Source organism: Stegostoma tigrinum, chromosome 12, assembly GCF_030684315.1.
Source record: "Stegostoma tigrinum isolate sSteTig4 chromosome 12, sSteTig4.hap1, whole genome shotgun sequence".
NCBI classification, from domain to species: Eukaryota; Metazoa; Chordata; class Chondrichthyes; order Orectolobiformes; family Stegostomatidae; genus Stegostoma; species Stegostoma tigrinum.
In genome coordinates, this window is record NC_081365.1 from 65535340 (window position 1) to 65561606 (window position 26267).

Consider the following 26267-nt stretch of genomic DNA (forward strand, 5'->3'; position numbering starts at 1 on the left):
TAAAAGTAGATACATACAGTGTGACGGAATTCACCAAGATCAGTTAATACAAAATTTTTGAAGCCATCTTCAACAGTGCAAGTTGCTGAAGGGAGCAACAAGATTTGTTCTGATCCTATGCCTAAGAAGTCATCCAACTGTACTGACCATACCTCCTGCCAAACAGCAACAACCTAGGGTAAAAGATAGATCGTTATTTCATTTAAGCCATGGTATATTACGTACAATTAAGGACAGAACTGTTGCATAAACCTTTACAAGTTCAAAAATTTATGCACCCAGCAGGAGCTTGAACAGTTCATTAACTTTACTAACATCATTTACCTGGACCATCTCTGACAACTCTCTCTCCTTCCTGGGCCTCTGTCTCCTGATTGCCTTGAAACCAACATCTACTCAAGCCCACTAACTCCCACAGCCACCTAGGCTACACCTCCTCTCACCCACCTACCCGCAAGAATGCGATCTCCTACTCCCAAATCCTCCATCTTGTCTCCTCGCAAGGTGGGGTGTTCAACTCCTGAACATCCCAGATACTTTCCTATTTCAAGGACCGCAACGTGTCGCCTTCGATGATCGAAAATACTCTCAACCGCATCTCTTGCATTTCCCACACCTCTGCCGTCAAAACCCTTCTCCACAACGAAAACAGAGACAGAATCTCCTTTGTTCTCACATATCACCCCACTAACCTCCTTATTCAACGTATCATTCTCCGCCACCTGCAATCCGACACCACAACCAAAGATATATTTCCCTCCCCACTTCTATCTGCCTTTTATGGGGACTGCTCTCTCTGCTCCACACTCCCCACCAGTCCCACCACCCCCAGCATCTTTGCCTGCAACTGCAGTAAGTGCTACACTGCCCCTACACCTCCTCCCTCCCCTCCATCCAAAACACCAAACAAATCTTTCACATCAGTCAGAGGTTCACCTGCACATCTATCAATATGGTCTATTGAATCCACTGCTCCTGATACGGCCTCCTCTAAATCAGTGAGACCGCTTTGTACAGCGCCTGTCGCAACAAAAGACAACACCTTTCAGTCGCCAACTACTTCAACTCCCTCTCCCACTCCCTGGGCGACATGTCCATCCTGGGCCTCCTCCAGTGTCAGAATGACGCCACCCAGAAACCGGAGGAGCAGCACCTCGTATTCAGCCTTGGGAGCCTACAACCCAATGGTCTCAATGTGGATTTTACCAGTTTCAAAATCTCCCCACCACAGTCCTCATCCTAGGACCAACCCGCCCTCTAATTCCGATCTCCATGACCTGACACAACCTGTCCACCACCTTCTCTCCCACCTCACTGACCAATCCCCACCACTGCCTACCTGCACTGATCCATCACCATCCCATCTACCTTCCCCAGCCACACCCCTTCTCTCTCTCTTTATTTTGAAGCTCTCTTCCCCCTCTCCCATTTTTGAAGAAGGGTCCTGACCTAAAACATCAACTTTCCTGGTCCTCTGATGCTGCCTGGCCTGTTTTGCTTCTCCAGCTCCACACTGTTATCTCTGACTCCAGCAATCGACAGTTTCTCCTATCTCTTCAAAAATTAACTGTGCATTCTTACCCTATTTGGTTGACAGTTTGCAGAATTTATTGGCAGCTGTTAAAATCAATAGAATTCCTTGACAACAACCATGAAATATTTTCTGGCAGTGGTATTTTTCGTTGAGAAATGTATTAATTTATTCAAAGCTGTTTTCCCACTTAATTGAAGCTGCTGTACAAGTTCCAGAAAGTCAGTGCATTGTTTTGGCCAGTTTACAGGATATTTTCAGGAATATTTGAAGTTATTTTCGTAAATGTTTCTCTTATTTTTGCCACTTTAAACCTATCCTTTCCTATTTCTGATTTCTTGACTGACAGTATTTTGATAATTCATGTGATTGATGAACCATCAACACTGCAAATGCTAACTCGTCTCCCTACTCCATTCCCAGAACAACCCCTGGGGAAAGGCAAATAAAAAACAACCTGAGACTTGAATGTGAACTAGTGTCTTGAATAAGATCAATTTTAAACTTTTTTTAAAAAAGTGAAAGGATTCTTCTATTTTATCACTGAACTGATTATTCTATCATTGGAACTGTAGATAAAATGACACTAATATTATTTGATACTGAAATGGTAAGAACAGGATTATTTCAATGCCACCTATTACTGCTATTAAGATTAAATATTATCTATGGAGAGATTATGGTGTAGTAATAATATCACCAGACTTGCAAGCCACAGGCAGAGGCTAACGCTCTGGGGACAAGGTTCAAATCTCATCTGGACAGTTTATGGAATTTAAATTCAATTTAAAAATCTGAAATTGAAAGCTAGTCTCAGTGGTGAGCAAGACAACTATTATCGATTGTGATAAAAACCCTTTGGTTCTCTTATGTTCTTCAGGCAAGGAAATCTGCTGTCCTTCTCTGGTGTGGCTTATGGGAGAATCCAGAACCACAACAATGCGACTGACTCAACTTCCCTCTGATATGGCCTTTCAAGTTCAGTTCAAGGGCATTTTAGGAATGGGCAAAAATGCTAGATTTATTAGCAGCACCCATATTCCACAAAAGAATGGAGCTACAAATCATACATGTTTCTTCTATTCAATTGCAGGATGAGAACATCGCTGAGTGGGCCAGCATTTATTGCCCATCCCTAACAACTGGTCATTGTGGGTGTGGAGTCATATGTAGGTCAGAGCAGGTGAGGACAGCAGATTTCCTTTGCGAAAGGGTATTAGTGAACCAGATTTTTTTTCTCCCTCCCAACAATCGATAACTGTTTCAATGGTCATCATTAGACTCTTAATTCCAAATTTCTTTTACTACTGAATTCAAATTCTACTATCAGAACATGAGATGGATCTCAGGATTAATAGCCTAGCAATAATGCCACTAAGCCATTGTGTCTCTTTGAAATATCCACTTCAGAAATATCAAAGTAACAAAAATAATTCATTTTTTTCTGCCACTTACATGTGCAATTTATAGAAGAGAGCAAGCAGAAAAGAAATTCTGAAAATTCATAACAAAGGCTGCAGTATCACTGGACAACTGAGCTAAAAGCTCCCAAGCATAACTGGTCTTAAGATCCACTGACAGAAAAATCTAAAAATATGCAGAATCATGCTTTTGACGAATCAATGGCTTCTAGCAATATTTATTTCTTACATGGCAAGTTCATAAAGGCATGCTTAGAATTCTGTATTATATGAACATAAGATGATAAGATTTGTAATGTAGAATTGTTAATTTAGTGAATATTTTTCTCTTCTCTTCCTGGACACATTTAAGTGATTTCTCAATAAAGATGTTTTCTTGAGTAGGTTCAATTAGATTAATCAGGTAAAAGTAAATACACCTGAACAGAAGAAAGTTTGCCAATATATGAATATTAATTATGTCTAGACTTTAGTAAAAGCAAGCTTTAAACTTTCTAAGACCACAATGATCTACAAGAGCATTCTGATGAGAAAATGTAGAGAAACAATATTCATTTGCATCGAGTCTTGTCAGAAGTAATTTTAGACTGTCTGAATTGTTTAAACTGCTATATTTGTAAATTGAATGAAGAGATAAATTCTATTTGTTCACCACAGTTGCTTTGACCTACTGCTTATTCAAATGTTTCAAGCAGAAAAATGAACTTTATGGCATAATTTACGTTCATTGAAATTATCTAATAATTCTTGAGAATGTAAAAATGAACTTGAATTATTGGTAGGCTATAATAATGATGCTGCAATATCTGATAATTAACATCAGCTTTTAGGACAGCTTATTGCATAGGAGCCAAATCGCACTTCGTGTACGCATTAAGTATAACACTTCCAAATTCTAAAACATTTGAAAACAATTAATGATATAAAGACCGATCCATTCTATAAACAAATCATAACCCAGGTGTAGTATTAAAGCGGACTGACAAACAAAGGTACCAGATTAAACATCAAGATCAAAAGAGACATTGTATTTGTACCTGCCAAGTTTCCTTTGAGATAGCACAGATCATTCCAGCCTTAGAAGACACGAGGAAGAAGCAATTCTCTCTGCCTGTTGTTACTACTTTTATTTGATAAGCTTCTTCAAAAGGAAGCTGGCAGACATTCTTCGGGACAGAGTTTTCAAACAATACCAGTTGCTTCTTACATGTGGTTGCTACAACGATAGTCTTTACTTGATTGTCTATTTCTTCACTTGGGCAAATAAGTATGCTTGTAACTACGGAACTGTAAGCATGTGGGATGAAATGATGGCTGATACAGAAGCTTTCCCTCTTTTGTAAGGAATAGGTGACAAATTCACAACCCCAGATCAATTTATCAGCGTGAATAACAGAGGTTTCATCACTTTTCACAGGTCCAACAGTTTTTCTTACACCTAGTATGATTATTTCCCCATCAGAAATCTCTCCAATCAATTTAATTGCAGTAAATGAAATGGGAATGTTAAAAATTCCATTAGTTTCATAAGATATATAATACACTTGGTCTCCACAGGTCCACAAAACACTAGGTCCAGTCAATAGGGTTACATTTACGTTCATTTCATATTCTAATTCAAAATCCAAACAACGTACAACTTGATTTGAACTGTGCAGCATCAGTAAGCTATATCTAAATTTAGAATGAGCCTTTATATACATCTCAAGCAAGATGCAAGGGACATTTTGTCCTGTTCTTGAATCAATAGCACAACAACAGGCAACAATTTGCAAGGAAGAACTTTTTTGATTGAGGTTGAATTTTCCTAAAAACTTCTGGATAAATTTCCCAGTCTCTGAATCAAATATCATTCTTTTAAATTGCAAAACTGCATCAATTTTCCCACTGGGCTGCTTTTCCTTGGACACAGTAAAAGAGATCACCTCTCCTTTTAAAGTTGTTACGTCCACAGTTTTGTTTTTGGATTCTGGCTCCATTACCACGGTTGTCTGCTTTCAACCAAGCTTGAGCTGGATTTGGAGAAATATTTAAACCAAAGTGAGTTGATCAAGGTTTTCCCAAAAAGAATGTGATGAAACAGTACAAATGAACTGCCAGTCTTTTCTCAGGTTTTTGATGTTCTATGTAGAGGGGTCTCATGACAAGAACTCATGCTCACTTCATGAACTTCCTAAATTGTCACACAAATGCAAATTTTCAATATGTTGCAATCTCACTTATAACAGGATAAAGCATGTGGGGATTCCCCCCAGCAGACACGACAGTACATCAACTTCACTTGTGAGACCTCATTCCAGCAGACATAAGAGGACATGATCTTTGTGAAATGTGGATCTGCTTCATTAGATGTGACGGTATAGCATTAATATATGTGAATCTCCGGTAGAAAATACAACAATGCAATTTCTCCAACGACGTGGGCCCTCATTTTTAACAGATATGTTACATTGTGATGTGAGATCCTCACTTCAGTAGGTATTATTTCCAAATTCTAAAATAAAATACAGCACATACATAACATGTTGTGTGTGTGGAGTTACTATTAAAGCAAAGATCATGTGAAATTTGCAATATATACGACTAGCAGTAACACAAAAAACACTGTCTTGACTACATGGAGTACTTACCGCTTCCAATAACTAGTCATGCACTTCTCCTACCTTTCCTCTAACTGAAGCCAACTATCTGCCATTCCTCCCTCTTCTACATTCCCAACCAACATCCTTCTCCCAACCTCTTCCCAACCCACCTAAATCGTAAATTCACCACTACCTTGTCTCTTCCTTCTCCCCATTCCTCACTTCCTCCTTACCCATCAACACCCTCACCATCACCCAACGTCCCTCCTAACATTTCGTAACCCACCCCTGCCCTGCCTTCCCCTCCCCTACCGTGCACAGCCACCTCACCATCTCCATTATCGTAGTTTCACTATTTTCTCCTCCCTACCCTTCTACTGTCCCCATTATCAGATGTTCTCTATCACTCCCTCCAGAATCCAGAGCTCCCCTCTACCAACCGTTCCATTACCTAGAGCTTCCCACAGCTTCACCCCACCCCAAAACTCACCATTATTTGAAGCTCCACCCCCACAATCAGGAGCTTCCCTCACACCATCTCTTAGAGCACCCCTCCACTATCTTTATGGTCCAAAGATGCCCCCTCCTCCACCTCTCCATTATCTGGAGCTGAAATCTTCCCTTTTATATTAACAGGAGCCACCCCTCCACATCGTCTCAGTTGTCCAGAGCTGCTGCCGCCCTCTGCCCATCAACCGAGCTGCCCCTTCCACCACTCCGCATCTCCCTTATCCAGAACTGCTCCCTTTCCTTCCAGCTGTGTCCATTATCCGAGTTGCCCCCTTCCCCATCTTCATTAACGAGAACTACCCCCGTCTCCATTGTCCAGAACTGCCGTCTGTCTCCCCACACCCCGCTGTCCAGAACTGCCCCGGCCCCGGCCCCGGCCCCGGCCCTCCATAGCACCGCCCCCACGGCTCCATTATCCAGAACTGACCCCTCCACTATCTCGAACGGCCCATCTCCCGCACACTCGGTCTCGAGCAGTCCGTTCCCGCGCGCACCCCCAATTCAAACTGAACGGTCGGAGGCCGCGGGCGGGCAGGGAAATAAATCTGACAATCACACGGTGAGAACATATCACTTCATCTTCGTATCTAAAGGTGAAGTATCTCCGTCTGGTTTTTGTCTGAATATCAAAGCTGCAGACGGCGGGACGGGAGGAGGGATTTGCTGTGGTGGATGGGGTGAGAGGTCAGGCGGGCGGTTGGGTGGGGTGAAAGGTCAGGCGTGCGAGTCACATGACCGGTGCGGCCGGCCGGCCCGTCGTTGATGCTGCTGCTGCGGGAGGGATGGAAGCGGAGCAGCGGGAGGTCAGCGCTCCGGCCGTTTCTCTCCGGGATCGGGCTGGGGAGCAGCGGCTCAGTAGCGCGGATAATAACCCCTCTTTATACGTGTTTTTGTTTTGTTTTGTAGGAGAGGCAGAAGTTGATAGAGGAGACGAGGCAGCGTTTTATCAGCGAGTATTTACAAGGTACCGCGCTATCGCTGGGAGGGATTTTCAAGCTCCAAGTCCAAGCGAATGGCCTGGCATTGCGGCTACCTGGCCATGCCCTTCGTATTGGCTGCGAGCCCAGTCTTGGATGTATCCAGCATCAGCTCTTCTGCCCCCCCTCCACCCCCGAACCCAAGTGTGCCCACTATTACCGTTAGTGGCTCGAAATCGGGCGATGTCACTGACTGCCCACTCCCCTTTCATACAGACGGCAGGTTGTGACTGGACACCACTTCTTCCGCGTTCTCTCTTTTGTCGTCGCCCCGCTCACCAATCCAGCCCTGAACCAGAGATAACAGTGTGGAGCTGGAGGAACACAGCAGGCCAAGCAGCATCGGAAGATCAGAAAGCTGATGTTTCGAGTCGGGAGCCCTTTTGTTCTGAATAAAAGTCCGACCAGAAGGAGCGTCCCGAAACGTCAACTTTCCTGTTCCTCTGATGCTGTCTGGCCTGCTGTGTTCGTAGAGCTCCACATTTTGTTATCTCTGGCTCCGGCATCGGCAATTTTCAGCTATGTTGTTTTATTCGATCGATCCAAAATGTTAAAATTATAAAGAGCAGGGCTGTCAAAGCACCCATGTCTACACACGAACGGTGTGTCTCAGATCACTGTCCAGCGGATAATCTATCTATAGCTTCTCTGATCTGATTGAGAATAGGCTTGATGTTAACCCACATGCGCCAGGCTTGGATTTATTGTGTCTGTGCCCGTTGGTTTCTATCATTCCAGGGTTTAATTAGTTATTAATTTGTATGATGCAGAAGCTTATTGCTAATTGTCAGTTTCATGCATCTCCCTGGGTGCTTGATGTAGCTGAGTGTGGCAGCGGATGATCTCTATTCCTTGACCCTGATGTGAAATTTCAAATCTCTCATCTGTTGTATCAAGACCATTTATTTCACATTTTCATCTTTTCGATTGGAGTTTGATCCAGTATGTGCAACTTGCAGTCACCCTGCTCTCAGTCTCCCTTCTGATTCAGTGCTGGTGTGTCCTTTATTTTGATTTCATATGGCACTGCCTCACAAATGTTTTAATTTAACAAAATATTGGACAGCAGTGGCACCTTCCAGATTTTAGGTGGATGATGTCTGCTTATGGGTGTGATTGGTAATGTTTGGTCTGAGGAAATATCTGGTCAGGTTTTTTTTGCAAAAAAAACAAATCATTGACATTTTGCCACACAGGCAGGTTATTTAATGGCAGTTGGTGTTTTTGAAATGTAATGCCATATGTTGTTTAATTCTGGGTAGGAAAATGTTGGTTATGAGCGAAAACAAAACCAGGTACATTTTGAGCTCAATGTTAAGATTGTGAATTCAAATCCCACTCCAGTGATCCAGAGTCTGACACTACAGTGTCGAGGCAAAACATTTAATTTGCTATCAAGGGTGCATTTTTTGGGGATAAGATTAAGCTGTCTGTACCTTTGGATGGAAGCAAAAGGTCTCTCTGGCATGCTTTGAAATAGAGCTAAGTAGATAATACAATAATTTCTTATTGTTAATTGAGAGATCTGGATGTGTGGTAATTGGTTCCAGCTGTTGTAACTAAATTTTAACTGCTTCACTGGCTGCAGAGTGCTTTGAGAGGTATTAAGACTTGGAAAGCTATGTAAATGCAATTTTTTTCATTCAGTTCGTTAGCTGATCTATTTATGGCTAGAAGATGGTCTTTTCCTCATTATCATGCGTCTTGATTTTTTAACTATACCACCAAAGATTTGGGGGAAGAATTATATTTAAGTTTTATTTTCATTAGTGGTGGCTAAAATGCAAGAGAGCAAGGGTTGGAAGTTGTTTCTCCATAGACAATAAACAAAAAGCAAGACAACTCTTTGATATTAGAACATAGAACATAGAACAGTACAGCACAGAACAGGCCCTTCAGCCCACAATGTTGTGCCGACCATTGATCCTCATGTATGCACCCTCAAATTTCTGTGACCATATGCATGTCCAGCAGTCTCTTAAATGACCCCAATTATCTTGCTTCCACAACTGCTGCTGGCAACGCATTCCATGCTCTCTCAACTCTCTGTGTAAAGAACCCGCCTCTGACATCCCCTCTATACTTTCCTCCAACCAGCTTAAAACTATGACCCCTCATGCTAGCCATTTCTGCCCTGGGAAATAGTCTCTGGCTATCAACTCTATCTATGCCTCTCATTATCTTGTATACCTCAATTAGGTCCCTCCTCCTCCTCCTTTTCTCCAATGAAAAGAGACCGAGCTCAGTCAACCTCTCTTCATAAGATAAGCCCTCCAGTCCAGGCAGCATCCTGGTAAACCTCCTCTGAACCCTCCCCAAAGCATCCACATCTTTCCTATAATACGGCGACCAGAACTGGACTTCCTATTGTTAGGACGTTTCTGGTTCAGGGTGCTTAGAATGTTCCACAGGATGTTCCTATACTTGTGAACAAGAGTATTGAGGCAGGCACGTGATAGAAGAAAGTTCAGAAAATGTGAAGATTTATCTTGAAAGAATGTTAATAAGGGCAAATTTTGCTTGCTCCGTAGTAACACGCAAGAATTTATTGGGGTTGCTTAATTGATCTTTTATCTTGACTTAAACAGAAGTGTTGTAGCTTGTCATAAACAATAGAAATAAGAACAGGAATAATCTTTTTGGCCCTGGAGCCTGCTCTGCCACTCATTAGGATCATGTCTGATCCGACATTCCTCATGCCCGCTTTGCTGTGTTTACCCTATGACCCTTGATTTGACTGATCAGGAATCTATCTTAGCCTTAAATAGACACAAAACATTGCCCCGGATAATAAAATGTGAAGCTGGATGAACGCAGCATGCCCAGCAGCATCTCAGGAGCACAAAAGCTGACGTTTCGGGCCTAGACCCTTCATCAGAGAGGGGGATGGGGTGAGGGTTCTGGAATTAATAGGGACCGAAGATGGAGAGAAAAGAAGATAGGTGGAGAGGAGAGTATAGGTAGGGAGGGGATAGGTCAGTTCAGGGAAGACGGACAGGTCAAGGAGGTGGGATGAGGTTAGTAGGTAGGAGATGGAGGTGCGGCTTGGGGTGGGAGGAAGTGATGGGTGAGTGGAAGAACAGGTTAGGGAGGCAGAGACAGGCTGGACTGGTTTTGGGATGCAGTGAGTGGAGGGGAAGAGCTGGATTGGTTGTGTGGTGCAGTGGGGGAAGGGGACGATCTGGGCTGGTTTTGGGATGCGGTGGGGGAAGGGGAGATTTTGAAGCTGGTGAAGTCCACATTGATACCGTTGGGCTGCAGGGTTCCCAAGCGGAATATGAGTTGCTGTTCCTGCAGCCTTTGGGTGGCATCATTGTGGCACTGCAGGAGGTCCATGATGGACATGTCATCTAAAGAATGGGAGGGGGAGAGGAAATGGTTTGCGACTGGGAGGTGCAGTTGTTTATTGCAAACCGAGCGGAGGTGTTCTGCAAAGCACTCCCCAAGCCTCTGCTTGGTTTCCCCAATGTAGAGGAAGCCACACCGGGTACAGTGGATGCAGTATACCACATTGGCAGATGTGCAGGTGAACCTCTCCTTAATAAGGAAAGTCATCTTGGGGCCTGGGATAGGGGTGAGGGAGGAGGTGTGGGGGCAAGTGCAGCACTTCCTGCGTTGCAGGGGAAGGTGCCGGGTATGGTGGGGTTGGAGGGCAGTGTGGAGCGAACGAGGGAGTCACAGAGAGAGTGGTCTCTCCGGAAAGCAGACTAGGGTGGGGATGGAAAAATGTCTTGGGTGGTGGGGTCGGATTGTAGATGGCAGAAGTGTCGGAGGATGATGCGTTGTATCCAGAGGTTGGTGGGGTGGTGTGTGAGAACGAGGGGGATCCTCTTTGGGCGGTTGTGGCGGGGGCGGGGTGTGAGGGATGTGTGGCGGGAAATGCGGTTGACGCGGTCGACGCGGTCAAGGGCGTTCTCGACCACTGTGGGGGGGAAAGTTGCGGTCCTTGAAGAACTTGGACATCTGGTACGTGCGGGAGTGGAATCCCTCATCGTGGGGGCAGATGCGGCAGAGGCGGAGGAATTGGGAATAGGGGATGGAATTTTTGCAGGAGGGTGGGTGGGAGGAGGTGTATTCTAGGTAGCTGTGGGAGTCGGTGGGCTTGAAATGGACATCAGTTACAAGCTGGTTGCCTGAGATGGAGACTGAGAGGTCCAGGAAGGTGAGGGATATGCTGGCGATGGCCCAGGTGAACTGAAGATTGGGGTGGAAGGAGTTAGTGAAGTGGATGAACTGTTCAAGCTCCTCTGGGGAGCAAGAGGCGGCGCCGATACAGTCATCAATGTGCCGGATGAAGAGGTAGGGTTTGGGGCCTGTGTAGGTGCGGAAGAGGGACTGTTCCACGTAACCAACAAAGAGGCAGGCATAGCTGGGGCCCATGCGGGTGCCCATGGCCACCCCCTTTGTCTGTAGGAAGTGGGAGGAATCCAAAGAGAAGTTGTTGAGGGTGAGGACGAGTTCGGCTAGGCGGATGAGGGTGTCGGTGGAGGGGGACTGGTCGGGCCTGTGGGACAGGAAGAAGCGGAGGGCCTTGAGGCCATCTGCATGCGGAATACAGGTGTATAGGGACTGGATGTCCATGGTGAAAATGAGGTGTTGGGGGCTAGGGAATTGGAAATTCTGGAGGAGGTGGAGGGCGTGGGTGGTGTCACGGACATAGGTGGGGAGTTCCTGGACCAAAGGGAAGAAAATGGAGTCCAGATAGGTGGAGATGAGTTCGGTGGGGCAGGAACAGGCTGAGACAATGGGTCGACCAGGGCAGGCAGGTTTGTGGATTTTGGGAAGGAGATAGAAACGGGCAGTGTGGGGTTGGGGAACAGTGAGGTTGGAGGCTGTGGGTGGGAGGTCCCCTGAGGTGATGAGGTCATGGATGGTGTTGGAGATGATGGTTTGGTGCTCGGGGGTGGGGTCATGATCGAGGGGGTGGTAGGAGGAGGTGTCGGAGAGTTGGCGTTTGGCCTCAGCGATGTAGAGGTCAGTGCGCCATACTACCACTGCGCCACCCTTGTCTGCGAGTTTGATGGTGAGGTTGGGGTTGGAGCGGAGGGCTGCCCGTCCTGCGGGGGAGAGGCTGGAGTGGGTGAGAGGGGTGGAGAGGTTGAGGCGGTTAATGTCTCGACGGCAGTTGGAGATGAAGAAGTCAAGGGAGGGTAGGAGGCCTGGGGGTGGTGTCCAGGAGGAGGACTTGTGTTGGAAGCGGGTGAAGGGGTCAGTGGAGGCAGGGTTAGGTTCCCGGTTGAAGAAGTAAGCGTGGAGGCGAAGGTGGCAGAAAAACTGCTCTATGCCCAACCGTGACTGGTATTCGTTGATGTGTGGTTGTAGGGGGACAAAGGTGAGCCCCTTCCTCCCACCCCAAGCCGCACCTCCATCTCCTACCTACTAACCTCATCCCACCTCCTTGAACTGTCCGCCTTCCCTGGACTGACCTCTCCCTTCCCTACCTCCCCACCTATACTCTCCTCTCCACCTGTCTTCTTTTCTCTCCATCTTTGGTCCGCCTCCCCCTCTCTCCCTATTAATTCCAGAACCCTCACCCCATCCCCCTCTCTGATGAAGGATCTAGGCCCGAAACGTCAGCTTTTGTGCTCCTGAGATGCTGCTGGGCCTGCTGTGTTCATCCAGCCTCATATTTTATTACCTTGGATTCTCCAGCATCTGCAGTTTCCATTATCACAAAACGTTGCCCCCACAGCTCTCTGTGGCAAGGAGTTCCAAAGACACTCAACCCTCTGTTAGTCTTGAGAAGGAATTCCTCCGCATCTTCAGTCTTAAATTAGTGCCTATTTATTCTGCGACTATACTCTCTGTTCCTAGACTGTCGCACAAGGGTAAAGATCCTTGTTTGCCATTTCGAACCCCTAAGAATCCTTCATGTTTTAATGAGATCACTTCTCATTATTCCACTTCCTCATTATTCTCCGTGAGCAGAGTTCCCACTTGATTAACCATTGCTCATAATGCAATCCTTCCATGCCTGTGATGATCCTAGTGAACCTTCTCTGAACTGCCTCCAAGGAAGTGATATCTTTCCTTAAATAAGGGGACCAAATTTACTCGCAGTACTCCAGATCTGGTCTCTCCAGCACATTGTACAGTTGCAGTAAGTCTTCTCTATTCTTCTACTGTTTTGAAATAAGGACCAACATTCTCTTAATCTTGATCGCCTGCTAAACCTGTGTGCTAGCATTGTGTCTTGGACAAGCACCCCAAGTCCCTTGGTGTTCCATCTTTTTGTTTTTTTTTCCAATTGAATAATACTTTGTTCTTTTGTTTTCCTTTCCAAAATGAACTTCACATTTCTCACATTATACTCCATTTGTCACTTTTTGCTCACTTACCTAATGTTTCGATATCTCTATTGTATCCCCTTCGCAACAAACATTTCTGTCTATTGTTGTTTCATCTGCAAATTTGGTTATATACATTTGCTTCCTTCCTCCAAGTCATTAATATGTATTGTAAACTGTTGTGATTCCAGTACTGATCCCTGTGGAACCAACTTGAAAGAGAACCCTTTGTCCCCACTCACCATTTTCTACCCAGTAGCCAATTCTCTTTCCATGCCAATATACTACATTCAGCACTGTGCTCTCATGACTTAACCTTTTATAAGGTACCTTGTCAAATGCTTTCAGGAAGTCCAAATGCAACGGGTCCACCAGTTCTCCTCTATCCAGTCTGGTTGAGACTTGCACAAAAAACTCATAAGTTAGTTAGACAGGATTTCCCTTTCATGAAACCATGCTAACTCTGATTAGACTGTGCACTGCTATTATGTACTTTAATTAATTTCAACATTTTCCAGTCCTTGATGTTAGGCCAATTATAGTTACTCGCTTTCGGCTTCCCTCCATATTTTTGAATCGAGGAATCACATTGACAGTTTTCCAATCCTATGGTCCTTCTCCACAATACAAGGATTTTTGGAAAATTACAACCAATGCACCCATTGTGTCCGTAGCTGTTACGTTTAGGACTTGGGCTGCACACCATCAGTCCCAAGGGACTTAAATGCCTTTAGCCCATTAGTTTGTCTTGTACTTGTTTGCTGGTGATGGTACTTAATTTTCCCCTGGATGCCTTAGTATTAATGGGATGTTCAAAGTATCTTGCATCACAAAGAATGATGCAAAATATCTGTTTAACTCCTCTGCCATTTCTTGTTTCCGTAACTATCTCCCCAGATTAATTTTGTAAGGGGCTATGTTCACTTTGACCTCTCTGTTTCTTTTTATATATTTAAGGAAACTCTTATTGTCAGTTTTTATGTTCCTTGCTGGTTTGCCATCATAGTTTATTTTCTGTTTGTATCTTTTCAGTTATCTTTTGCTGGATTCAAAATTTGTCCCAGTCTTTACAACTGTCACTGACTTTTGTTTCCTTAAATGCTTTTACTTTTGAATTTATACTATTAACTTCCATAGTTGGATGTGGTTTGTTTATCCCGCACTTAGAGGTTTTGTCCCTCTCTTAGATTCTATCTTTACTATTAGAAGGACTTCCAGTTTTGATGCACTTTGCACAAACCAAGGCATCCCAAAGTGCTTTATAACTAATTAATCACTTTTAAAGTGTAGTCGCATTCTTGTGACTATATAAGTCCAGTGCTTGTGGCAACTAATGATACATAGCAATCTCACAGTTGTCAGTGCAATAATGATCAGATAACCTGTTTTGTGTGGATATTGTTTGATGTGTACATATTTGCAAGGACCTCAAAGATAACTCCCCTGCTAAAACCAGAAGATAAAGGAGCCCATCATGACTGCTATGACATTCGATCATGGCTGATATGTTTTTCAACCCCGTTCTCCTGCCTTGACCCTATAATCCTTCCTCCCATTACTAATCAAAGACCTATGTATCTCTGTCTTCAACCTGCTCAATGACTTGGCCTCCACACCTTTCTGCGGCGACAAGTACCACAGACTAACCAACCTCTGGTTGAAAAAAATTCTTACATCTCAGTTCTAAAGGGTCTTCACTTCACTGTGATGCTGTGCCCTCAGATCCTAGCCTCTCCTAGAAATGAAAACATCATCTCTATAATCCATGATCCAAGCCACTCAGTATTCTCTAAATTTCAGTGAGATCCCCTTCATCTTTCTAAGCTCCATCAAATGCAGACCGAGACCTCAAGTGCACCTAATTGACAAGCTCTTCATCCCAGGATTGTTCTTATAAACTACCGTGGTAACTTCTTAAAGCCAACGCATCCTTCCTTACATAGGAAACTGCTCACACTATTCCAGATGCGATCTGACCAGCACCTTATATAGCCTCGCTAGTACGTTTTTGCTCTTGTATTCTAGCTGTCTGGAAGTTAATGCTAACATTACATTTGCCTTCCTAACTGCCAATTGAATTTATGTCTTAACCTTACGAGAATCCTAAACCAAGACTCCTAAGTCTCTTTGACTTCACATTTCTAAGCCTTTCCCTGTTTAGAAAAATATGCTGCCCCTCTACTTTCTACCAAAATGCACAACCTCAATATTGTACTCTAAATGCCACTTCTTTGCCCACTCTTCTCACTGGTCCAAGTCCTTCTGCAGCTTCCCTGTCTCGTCAACACTACTTGTCCCTCCTCGTCAACACTACCTGCCCCTCCACCTGTTTGTATCATTTGCGAACATAGCAACAATGTCTTGAGTTCCTTTGTAAAGATAGTTAATGTGTAACATGAATAGTTGTAGTCCCGTTTCTGACCCCTGCAGAACTCTATCATCAGCTGCCATCCTGAAAAAGACCCCTTTATCCCCACTTTTTGCTTTCTGCCAGCCAGTTAATCCTCCACCCAAACCAGTACCTTGCCCCCACCTGAGCTTTCACATAGCAGCCTCCTGTATGGCACCTTTTCAGAGGCTTCTGGAAATCCAAGTAGGTTACATTCATTGAATCTCCTTTGTCTAATTTGCTTGTTAGCACCTCAGAGAATTCCAATAGATCTGTCAGGCATGACCTCCCCTTGACAAAGCCATGTTGACTCAGCCCTATTCACGCATTTCCAAATACTTGGCAATCTCATCCTTCACATGGATTTAAAATCTTACCAATGACAGAGGTCAGGCTAACCAGCCTATAGTTTCCTGACTTCTGCCTCCTTCCCTTCTGAAATGAGTGTTACATTACCCAATTTCCAGTCCTCTGTCACCCTCCCTGTTTCCAGTGATTCTGAAAAATCTCTACAATCTCCTCAGCTATCTACTTGACGGCTGCAGTCCATATGGTCCAGGCTACTTATCCACCTTTAGATCTTTCACCTTCCCCAGCACTTTTTCCTTAGTGATGGCCACTGCACTCACCTCTGCCCACTGACTCTCTTGATGTTCTGGTCTGCTGCAGGTGTTGTCTCCTATGAAAACTGATGCAGTGTACCAATTCAGTTCCTCTACCATTTATTTCTCTCCCATTACTACCTCTCCAATGTTATTTTCCAGCCGTCTAATGTCCATTGCTGCCTCTCTTACCTTTTATGTATCTAAAATGACTCTTGTAATCTTATTTAATATTATGTGCTAGCTTACTCTCAATTTCATCTTTTTCCCCCTCCCCCATTGCTTTTTTACTTACCACCTGGCTTTTAAAGGCTTTGCCTTCAATCTTCAACACATTGCATGCTTTTTCTTTTGATTTTACACTGTCCCCGACTCACCTTATCAGCCATGGTTGCCTCATCCTTCACTTAGTATGTTTCCTTTTCGTTGGGATGAATTTCCACTGCACCACCTGAGTTGCCTGCAGAAACTCCTGTTATTACTGTTCCAGTGTCTTCCCAACTGGGCTCCCCTTCCAATCAACTCTGGCCAACTCCACCCTCAGACTTTGTAGTTACATTTAATCAATTGTAATATCATTACATCTGATTCCAGCTGCTCTGTGTTAAATTGCAGGGGGAATTCTAAGATATTATGGCCACTGTCCTGAGGGGTTTCTTCACCCTAAGTAGTCTCACCAAGTCTGCCTCACACTACACATCCCCAAATCCAGAACTGCCTATTAGCTATTGGGCTGTACCATAAGCTGTTCAAGAAACCATCTAGATTAGATTAGATTCCCTACAGTGTGGAAACAGGCCCTTTGGCCCAACAAGTCCACACCGCCCCTTGAAGCATCCCACCCAGACCCATTCCCCCCTATAACCCACATACCTCTGAACACTATGGGCAATTTAGTCTGGCCAATCCACCTAGCCTGCACATCTTTGGACTGTGGGAGGAAACCGGAGCACCCGGAGGAAACCCACACAGACACAGGGAGAATGTGCAAACTCCACACAGACAGTCGCCCGAGGCTGGAATTGAAACCGGGTCCCTGGTGCTGTGAGGCTGCAGTGCTAACCACTGAGCCACCGTGCTGCCCCCATCTCATAGACATCTCCAAATTCTTTTACTTGTGATCACTTACCAACCTGATTTCGCTCGTCCGCCTGCATGTTGTAGTCTCCAATGATTATTCTAAGTATGCCTTTCTTACATGCCCCTTCTATCTCCTGATTTAGTTTCTTCCCCACGTCCTAACTACTGCTGGGAGGCCTGTACACGCACTGCCATCGGTGTGTTTTTCATTTTGCGGTTGCTCAAATCTGTCTGCAAAAATTCTACACCTTCCTTCTGACTACTACCTACTGACACTGACATTGTGTGAAGAATAGCTTTACTGGTGGACTTCTAAGAGTGATCATCACTGAACTGTATGGTGCCTGTGATGTGGAGATGCTGGTGTTGGACTGGGATGGACAAAGTCAGAAGTCACACAACACTAGGTTATAGTCCAACAGGTTTTTTTTAAATCACACCCTTTCAGGATGCTGCTGCTTTGACAGTTGAAGTGATGAAGGTGCAGCAGTCTGAAAACTTGTGATTTTAAATAAGCCTGTTGGGCTATAACCTGGTGTTGTATTACCTCTGACTTTGTGGTTACAGGCTGTGAAAAATCCATTTTTTTTTCTGACCTTATTGCTACTTAGCCTGCATCAAATGGTTGGAATGGTGTGGTCAAATCTGAATTAAATCTCCCAAACCTCCTATTTTCAAAGTCTTGGGTATGCTGTTGTCATGTAAATAGTTGCAGAGTAGCCTGAATCCACAAATAAGATCTATAGGATACGTTTGGAAGAGTTTTTATGCTACGAAATCTGAATCAAATGTATAACTACTAATGGTTACAATGTTGTTCAGAGAGATCATGTTGAAATAGAATTATGTAACTTTATAGAATTTAACAGAATTGTACCGTACTAAAGGAAGCCATTTGACTATCATGAACGTACCAAGTCCCGGCAGAGCTCCCAGGTAGATTCATTCTCCAGCCCTATCTCAATACCCTCTAACTTCATCTATTTCAAACATATATCCAGCTCCCTTTTGAAACCAGCAATGGAATCTACCTCCACCACACTCCTATGTGGTGCATTCCAAATTCTAATCTAACAATTCTGAGTAAAGAATCATCACACTGCTAGCCTGGTTGCTGACAGTCTTGACATTGTGATCCATAGTTAATGACTTGCTACTAGTGGAAATTGAATGTTCTCTTTCACTGTCAAAATTGTTCAGAATTTTGAACACCTCTTGAACTCTGCTCCAAGGAGAACAAGCCCAAGCTCTAATCTTCCCTTGTATCTAAAACCCTTCATTCTTGGTAGCATTCTAGTATATGTTCCAACTTTCTTCTCCCCATATTAGCAACAAATTAACCTGGATTATGAAACTATCAAATATTGAGTATTTATGTTTCTAGGCAATTTAACATTGTTAAATAATTGATATCTAAATGTTGGTAGACAGGTGGTATTTCTGCTCAAACAGTGCAAAAGTTTAGTCAGAGTAGGTAACCAATTAACTAATTAAATGTATAACATCAATCAGCATTTACGCACAGACTGTTTACGATTGTAATCCATATCAGATGAAATTATTACAGGCATATCAATATAAATTGCTTTGCTCTATTTCACTTAAGAGCCACAATCCCAACCAGTGATGAAACTTGGGTAAAATAAATCCTTGTGTTTAACTTTTTTGTTCCTGTATGTGCCAATGTTTATTGCAGTTTTGGCATTTTATGTGAGATTTTTTTCTTAGGTTCCAAGTTTGTTTTAGGACAGTATGTCATTTCCGGCAGTACTAAGACATGTTTGAGTTAGTTGCTTAATTCTCAACCCTCAATTACGAATAAGAAATGTCCCCTACTTGACAATTACCACAGCTTTATCACCTACCTTGCATTAATATCTTGGAATTTGTGTTACTGCTAGCAGGGCAGTCGGCAGTCAGCATTCGCTGTCATTAATCCAGTGAAACTGACAGTAACATCTGTGAGCTGCGCATTTGTAGAACAACATTGAAATCTGCAAAATACGTTCAGCAATTCTATGTTTCTTCAGAGGATGTGCATTTGAGGCAGCTCCTGAATGCAATGACTAGGAAATCAATTAACTTACTGAAAATGTCCTCCCGAACACTCTTTGTCTAATTGTAAAACTGCTTGAGAAGTTGCATCTTGTTTTGTGTTTTCCAACTCACTGTCCAGAGATGTTATTACACATGCTGGGGCAGGTGGGTCATGAGCCCAGGTTCCTAGCTCAGAGGCAGGGTCACTATCACTATACCATAAGAGCCTTAACAGTGCATCTTGTTGACTGAGATGTAACTGGGCTTTTAATAATGTACTAACAACATCATTACTGTTAAACACTTCACTGACCCTGGAAAGGCAATTTTATGTTTGTGGAAAGTCCGAATTCTCTATAATAAATTGACCATTCTAATTTAAAAAACAATTCACTCTTAATTTAGCTTTCAACGTAATCTAATCATCATTTATTTCACTATCTGACATCTTAAATCAGCTTTCAAATTTGGACTCTTCAGTGTGATTGGCTGTTTACTTGTCTGTTTTGGCACACCAAATCATCCCATCATCCCATCATCTTCTAGCAGGTTTAAAATTCTGTCAGGACTTGGGAGAGAAAAAAATTGCCACTAATCATTTCTTGTTGATGAAACTCGTTGCAGTCCTCTGACCTTACTTTTTTTGCTGACTGCAAATCTAGGCCAGCAGCATTTTCTGAAAACCTACTTTGGACCTTAACTCCTAACATACTCATTCAAGACTCACAGGCTCTCCACAAGCTTAAAAAAAGAAAATCATCAACAAAAATTCACTTCGTCATAGATATATGCAAATTTAAATCTGAAGACACACTGAACAGAGAATTTACTGAAAACCATGGAGAGGAAGGAAATAAAAGTGTCATGTGGATTCTAAATATATTTTGTTTTCTCATCTTGTTTATGGGCATTATTTTACTTTTTCTTTTAACTATCTTAAAATGCGAGTTTTCTAACCAAATGTTGAATAGCTGTACTGAAATTTAATCAAGATTTACATTCTTGAAATGCAGTGCATCTGCTGTTGCAGTCAGTAGTGTTGCAGTTGTCATGTGTTTCTTTCAGGTTTTTGCTGAAATTAGACCAAAGTGGAAAAACAAAGTAGCTGACTGAGATTTTAAAAGAAATTAAGCACAATTAAAATCAGTAAAACTATATTACTGAAAAAGATACATAAACCTTTAAGAAACAGTTCCATTTTCATTTAGTTTTGATTGTCCGATCACCAGTTGGAAGCCATTTCTCCAACCATCCACTTTGTCTACTCATACATCATTGGTTACTGAATGAAAAAATGTGGACTTGCTGAAAAATACCAAAGAATCCAACAATAATTGTGATAGTTTTTGACTGTTGATTCCATTGTTGTTGGTGAGTGTCTTAACAGGAGTATCCAATCAGTTCCTTGAACTTGTTCTGCTATTCAGCCAGAAAATGACTCACCTGTATCTTGACGCTCTTTACTCACTTTCGATCCGTATTCCCTATCTATCAAAAAGGTATTGAATCTCATTCTTTCAAGATTCAATTAACCTAACATCCAGAAAATTCAGCAGAAACGTTCCAGATTTCCATCATCTTTTGTCGATAAAAGTTGTTCTGATATCAGTCCGAAATGGTCTACCTCTGACTTTAGTCTTGTCCCTATTCCTATGACCTTGCAAAGTTGAGTAATTATAAATTCCCTCTCCAGGAAATAGTTTCTTCACATCTACACTATTGAAGCTCTTTATATTTTTAAACACTAAACAGTAAATGTGCAAGTAACAGCACGGAGTGAATAAGGAAGAGAGAGGCCAAAGTAAGCAGAAGCAGTTTAGAGAATGAGGCAGGAGAGATAATAGTCAGGAAACAGGAAATGGCAAAGGAGCAAAATAAATACTTCGTATTAGTCTTCACAGTGAAAGACTCTAATATCATGTCAAATGCTTAAATAATTAAGGGGCAAAAGGAGGAAGGGAAATAAATGCAACTAGACTAGAGAAAAAGTGCTCAGGAAACAAGTGGGGCTAAAGGCCACTAAGTCCCCTGGACCTGATGAAATGTATTCGAAGTACTAAAGCAAGTAGCTACAGAGAAAGTAAATGAACTGGTAGCAATCTTTCGAGAACCGTTAGATTATTTAAAAAAATGTTCAAAAGAATTGGATCTCTCCCAATGCAACACTGTCAGGTGAGATCATAAGGAGACAAAGCAGGTAACTAGAGGTCACTTGGCTTAACTTCTGTTGTTAGGAATATGTTAGTCTGCTTTAAAGGATGGAATAGTAGTGCATTTACAAATGAATAGTATGATTAAGCAAAGTAAGCATGCCTTAAAGGCGAAATTATGCCTAACACATTTTCTACAATCTTTGGTAGAGGTAACTAATGCGATTGATAAAGGGGAAAGCAGTGGGTACAATTATTTGGACTTTCAGAACATGTTTGATAAGGTACCAAGCTAGTGTTATGATTGAAAAAGGCAGCCCGAAATCGAAACAACCTCCTGTATACTCAACACAGTGAATTTAAAAATACCTCTCAAAATTAATCCAGTGGTTCCTAATCAGACTTCTTGAATAACCAATTCTAGAGAATGAGTTTATAGCTTACACAAAAGAATTAATACTTTATTAATTCAGTATCTTTAACAGATTGAAGTTAAACTAGGTAATTTAGATAATGTCTTTGATTTAACCCCAATCTCCTTTGATTCTACCCTCCACACTCTCATAGATAGTCATAGTTATGGGATAAATTTAAGAAAATCTAACCAGCCAGTTCATTTAAGCAGTTTCCATGCAGGGTCGTAACATTGGCACGTGGGATTAGATCTAACTTGATTTCAGAAGACATCAGTAAATGCAAATAGCTTTGATTAGGCTCCAAGGAACATTTATTTAATTCTTAAAACTGAGACTCTATTCTTTGAACTTTTGCTAAAGTCATAATGGGAAGGTAACCAGAGGGCAATCAGATCTCCTTGCAGTTTTGGCAGACACAATACTTCTGACTTAAACGCATTTCAAAACCAGTTCAAACTTTGGTTTCCGTTTGGCCTGGTTGACACTGGTCTCCTGTGAGGACCAGATAACATTGAAACCTGTACTACTTGTTTGAATATGATGCCTCCATAGAGTTCTTTGAACAGGAATTAACCTGCAATTAACTTCCAGGCTTGGTTTCATAAACAAATATCAGTTGTTTGTTTGTTTATCAAAGAAAAAACATCAAGCTGCTACTCACAGTCCAAATGTCACAGTTCACAGCTCCAAACCAAAAATAATAAAAATTTTAAACAATGAAGATCTCAACATCAGGCTGCTTATAAGATAAGAATCTATGGTGTTGGATGCAGTATGTTAGCATGGATAGAGGATTGGCTAATTGACAGAAGACACTTAGGAAAAGGAAGGCATTTTCAGTATGGCATCTGTAACTAGCAGAGTACCACATGGATCAGTGTTGGGGCCACAATTATTTACAATGTACATGAGGAACATTAAAGTACCAGAGTCAAGTTTGTGGATGACACAGAAATAGATGACAAGGCAAGCAATGAGAATGACCGAGTCTGCAGAAGGATACAGACAGGTTTCATGAGTGGGCAAAAATGTGACAATCAATACGGAAGGACAATCTGAGGTTATGCACTTTGACAGGATGAACAGAGGAGCTGCGTATTACTAAGTCGAGAAAGACCAGAACAAAGGGATCTGGAGTTACTTGGGCACTAGTCACCAACAAGCTAGCACCCAAGTTCAAAATGTAATAGGATAAGCAAATGATATACTAGATATATTAGCAAGGGTGGGGCAGTTGAGAGAAAGTTCACTACGCTGATCCTATCTGTGAGGATAATGTCAGTTGGGCTTATAGTCATTTGAACTTAGAAGAATGAGAAACAAACCTGTTGAAACAAAGAAGGTTATTTTAGGGTCTTGCCAGAGTAGATGTGTAAAAGTCTTTTTTCCCTTTGTGGGAGAGTCTAAGACCAGAAGGCGCATTCTCAGAGTCGGGTTGACCCATTTGAAACAGGCAAGAAGGAATTTCTTCTGTGGAATTGTTTCCTGCAGAGTGCGGTCTAGGCTGGGTTGTTAAAGCTCAGATGGACAGTTTTTCTTAATCACTAAGGGAATAAAGGGTTGTAAAGGAAAATCAGGAAGATGGAGTTGAGGATTATTAGTTCAGCCATGATCTCATTGAATGATTGAGCACTCAGTTGACTGAGTGTGACATGTTAATGGGTTAATATACCATGAATTTTTATGCTCCTCATGCAGGGGTATGTGAACACTGTCTCAACTTCTTGCCCGAATAGGATTAGGTGTGAAACATCTGTAGAGGTGTGAAACATTTCTAAAAACAAATGGCATTAAGCTCTGTAATCTTTATGGCTCTACCCACACTGCTGCCTACCCCTGTTCCTGCTGAGATGGCCACCTCAGTGATATCTGATTAAGCCAGGCAGTTGTCACCACTTGAAATCGCATCATGTCGTTATCATACACTTCATGACGATCAAAGCATATCCAGTTCTCAGACGTAGTACTTGTTTTAAGTATCTGCCAATTCCAAGGGTATAAAAACAGGGACCATCCCCTGTTCAGGGAGAATCGCTCATGATACTCAGCACTCTATGCCGGGTTGTGTAAAGCGATCCTCCACAGCTTGCACTTGCTTAATAATAAAATATTGCGTTTTTGTAACTGGGCCAGTGTCTTGCTCTTGCATCAAGTCCATGAGGCTCTCTCTGAAAAACGAACCTAACAAGTGGCCTAATGCTGTTGCTACATCTAATGATCTTGTAGGATCACCTCCCAGCCTTCTAACCTCAAAATCAGGCTAAGTTAGTGCAACCTATTCTTTTAATTTAGCCCTGTTATTGTGCTGCAAAGAGATTTCCTCCTTAAGGGTTTTTTTTGTGTTTTTAAAATTCATTGAGCAGACATTGGTAAATATTGAAGTTCATTTAAAAAGTTCAATTAATGTCATGAACCACGGAAGTGAAGCAAATGTAGTTTATCAATTGTTGCCTCTTCCATTTTGACACAATCATTTCATTTTTCAAAGAATTATGATCACTGCATCCTGGTAATTAACAGGACATGATTGCGTTAAAGTGTGTCTTGATAACGCTTATCCTGCACTGTTAATTTTGTGGGTAACTCTGCTCTAGAATAGAAAGTTAAAGAACAAAGAAAATTACTGCACAGGAACAGGCCCTTCAGCCCTCCAAACCTGCGCTGATCGAGATCCTCTGTCCAAACCTGTCACCTATTTTCTAAGGGTCTGTATCCCTTTGCTCCCTGCCCATCCATGTACCTGTCCAGATACATCTTAAAAGACATTCTTGGGTCTGCGTCTACCACCTCTGCTGGCAATGCATTCCGAGCACCCACCACCCTCTGCATAAAGAACTTTCCACGCATATCTTCCATAAATTTTCCTCTTCTCACTTTGAACTCTTTGAACTCATAACCCCTAGTAATTGAGTCCCCCACTCTGGGGGGAAAAAGCTTCTTGCTATCCACCTTGTCTGTACCCTCATGATTTTGTACACCTCAGTCAGGTCGCCCCTTAATCTCCGTCTTTCTAATGAAAATAATCCTAATCTACTCAACCTTTCTTCATAGCTAGCGCCCTCCGTACCAGGCAACGTCCTAATGAACCTCCTCTACACCCTCTCCAAAGCATTCGCATTCACATCCTTTTGGTAATGGTGACCAGAACTGTACACAGTACTCTAAATGTGCCAAACCAAAGTCTCATACAACATAACATGACCTGCCAACTCTTGTACTCAATATCCCATTCGATGATGGAAAGCATGCTGTATGTCGTCTTGACCGCTCTACTGACCTGTGTTGCCATCTTCAGGGAACAATGGACCTGAACACCCAGATCTCTCTGAACATCAATTTTCCCCAGGACTTTTCCATTTACAGTATAGTATGCTCGTGAATTATATCTTCCAAAATGCATCACCTTGCATTTGTCTGGATTGAACTTCCCTAACTTTGTAGTTTGTAGAATTCTAAGTGAAATGAGAGTGTTTGTCTCTTTCTTGCCATGTTGTGATTTGAACTCAGTCTGGGTACTGTAATTCTTTTCTTTCTCCTGTGGTAGTGTGCTGCATATGTAAGTACAACAAGATTACAATCAATAATTGCTTGGTAGTTTAGCTTATGTTGTTGGGATGCCATAGTGACGTCTGTTATGATTATAATATTTGGCGTCATTAAAATATTAATGATAAATATTTAATAATTTACAGCCAAAGGAGAAAATTTAAGTTTGTGGCAGGTTGTCAACTTTAAAGGGACAACTGGAGCTATATTTGAAGCAGAAAGAATGGGGTAGTGGATTAGTTTTGAGTTGCTTTAATAAAGAAGACACAAATGGCCAACTGACTCCCCCTTGTATAAATTTGTGTACTTTTCTTTCTAACTTCAATCTAGTTGTGGAAAATCATTTCTCTTTGCAATCTGAAGAAGTATCAGTGGCAATCAACGTTACCGATGCCTTGTCTCTTGCTTCTAGAGAAATGGCCAACCTCAACTGATAGTGTGACATTTTTAAAATTTATTCATGGGATGAGGGTGTCACTGACCAGGTCAGCATTTATTGCCCATCCCTAATTACCCAGAGGGCAGTTAGGAGTCAACCATATTGCTGTGGATCGGGAATCACATGAAGGCCAGGCCAGGTAAGGATGACAGTTTCCTTCCTTAAAGAATGTCAGTGAACCAGATGGGTTTTTCCAGCAATCAACAATGGTTTCGTAGCCATTGTTAGACCCTTAATTCCAGATTCAAATTCCACCATCTGCCATGGTATTTGAACCTGGACCCGCAGAGCATTAACTGA

At 42.5% G+C, this 26267-nt stretch overlaps 2 protein-coding genes across 12 annotated transcripts in view; one reads left to right on the forward strand and one right to left on the reverse strand.

Annotated features, from left to right (window-relative positions):
- Positions 1 to 7201, reverse strand: part of fancb (FA complementation group B) — a 58039-nt gene extending 50838 nt beyond the window's left edge. For 2 of the 7 annotated variants that reach the window (XM_048540650.2, XM_048540646.2), the window contains exons 1-3: positions 6472 to 6722; positions 3990 to 5446; positions 18 to 173 (exon numbers count right to left, since the gene is read on the reverse strand). In XM_048540650.2, coding sequence (XP_048396607.1) covers positions 18 to 173; positions 3990 to 4931 — 1098 coding nt within the window. In that variant the 5' untranslated portion in view covers positions 4932 to 5446; positions 6472 to 6722. Of the gene's footprint in view, positions 1 to 17; positions 174 to 3989; positions 5447 to 5582; positions 5766 to 6084; positions 6098 to 6471; positions 6723 to 7181 lie in introns of those variants that run through there. The other 5 variants (XM_059650381.1, XM_048540648.2, XM_059650380.1 and 2 more) reach the window with 5 other exon arrangements.
- The window catches only part of mospd2 (motile sperm domain containing 2), a 91113-nt gene continuing 71344 nt past the window's right edge, over positions 6499 to 26267 (forward strand). For 4 of the 5 annotated variants that reach the window (XM_048540488.2, XM_048540489.2, XM_048540491.2 and 1 more), the window contains exons 1-2: positions 6757 to 6847; positions 6951 to 7008. In XM_048540488.2, coding sequence (XP_048396445.2) covers positions 6776 to 6847; positions 6951 to 7008 — 130 coding nt within the window. In that variant the 5' untranslated portion in view covers positions 6757 to 6775. Of the gene's footprint in view, positions 6604 to 6756; positions 6848 to 6950; positions 7009 to 26267 lie in introns of those variants that run through there. The other variant, XM_059650383.1, reaches the window with a different exon arrangement.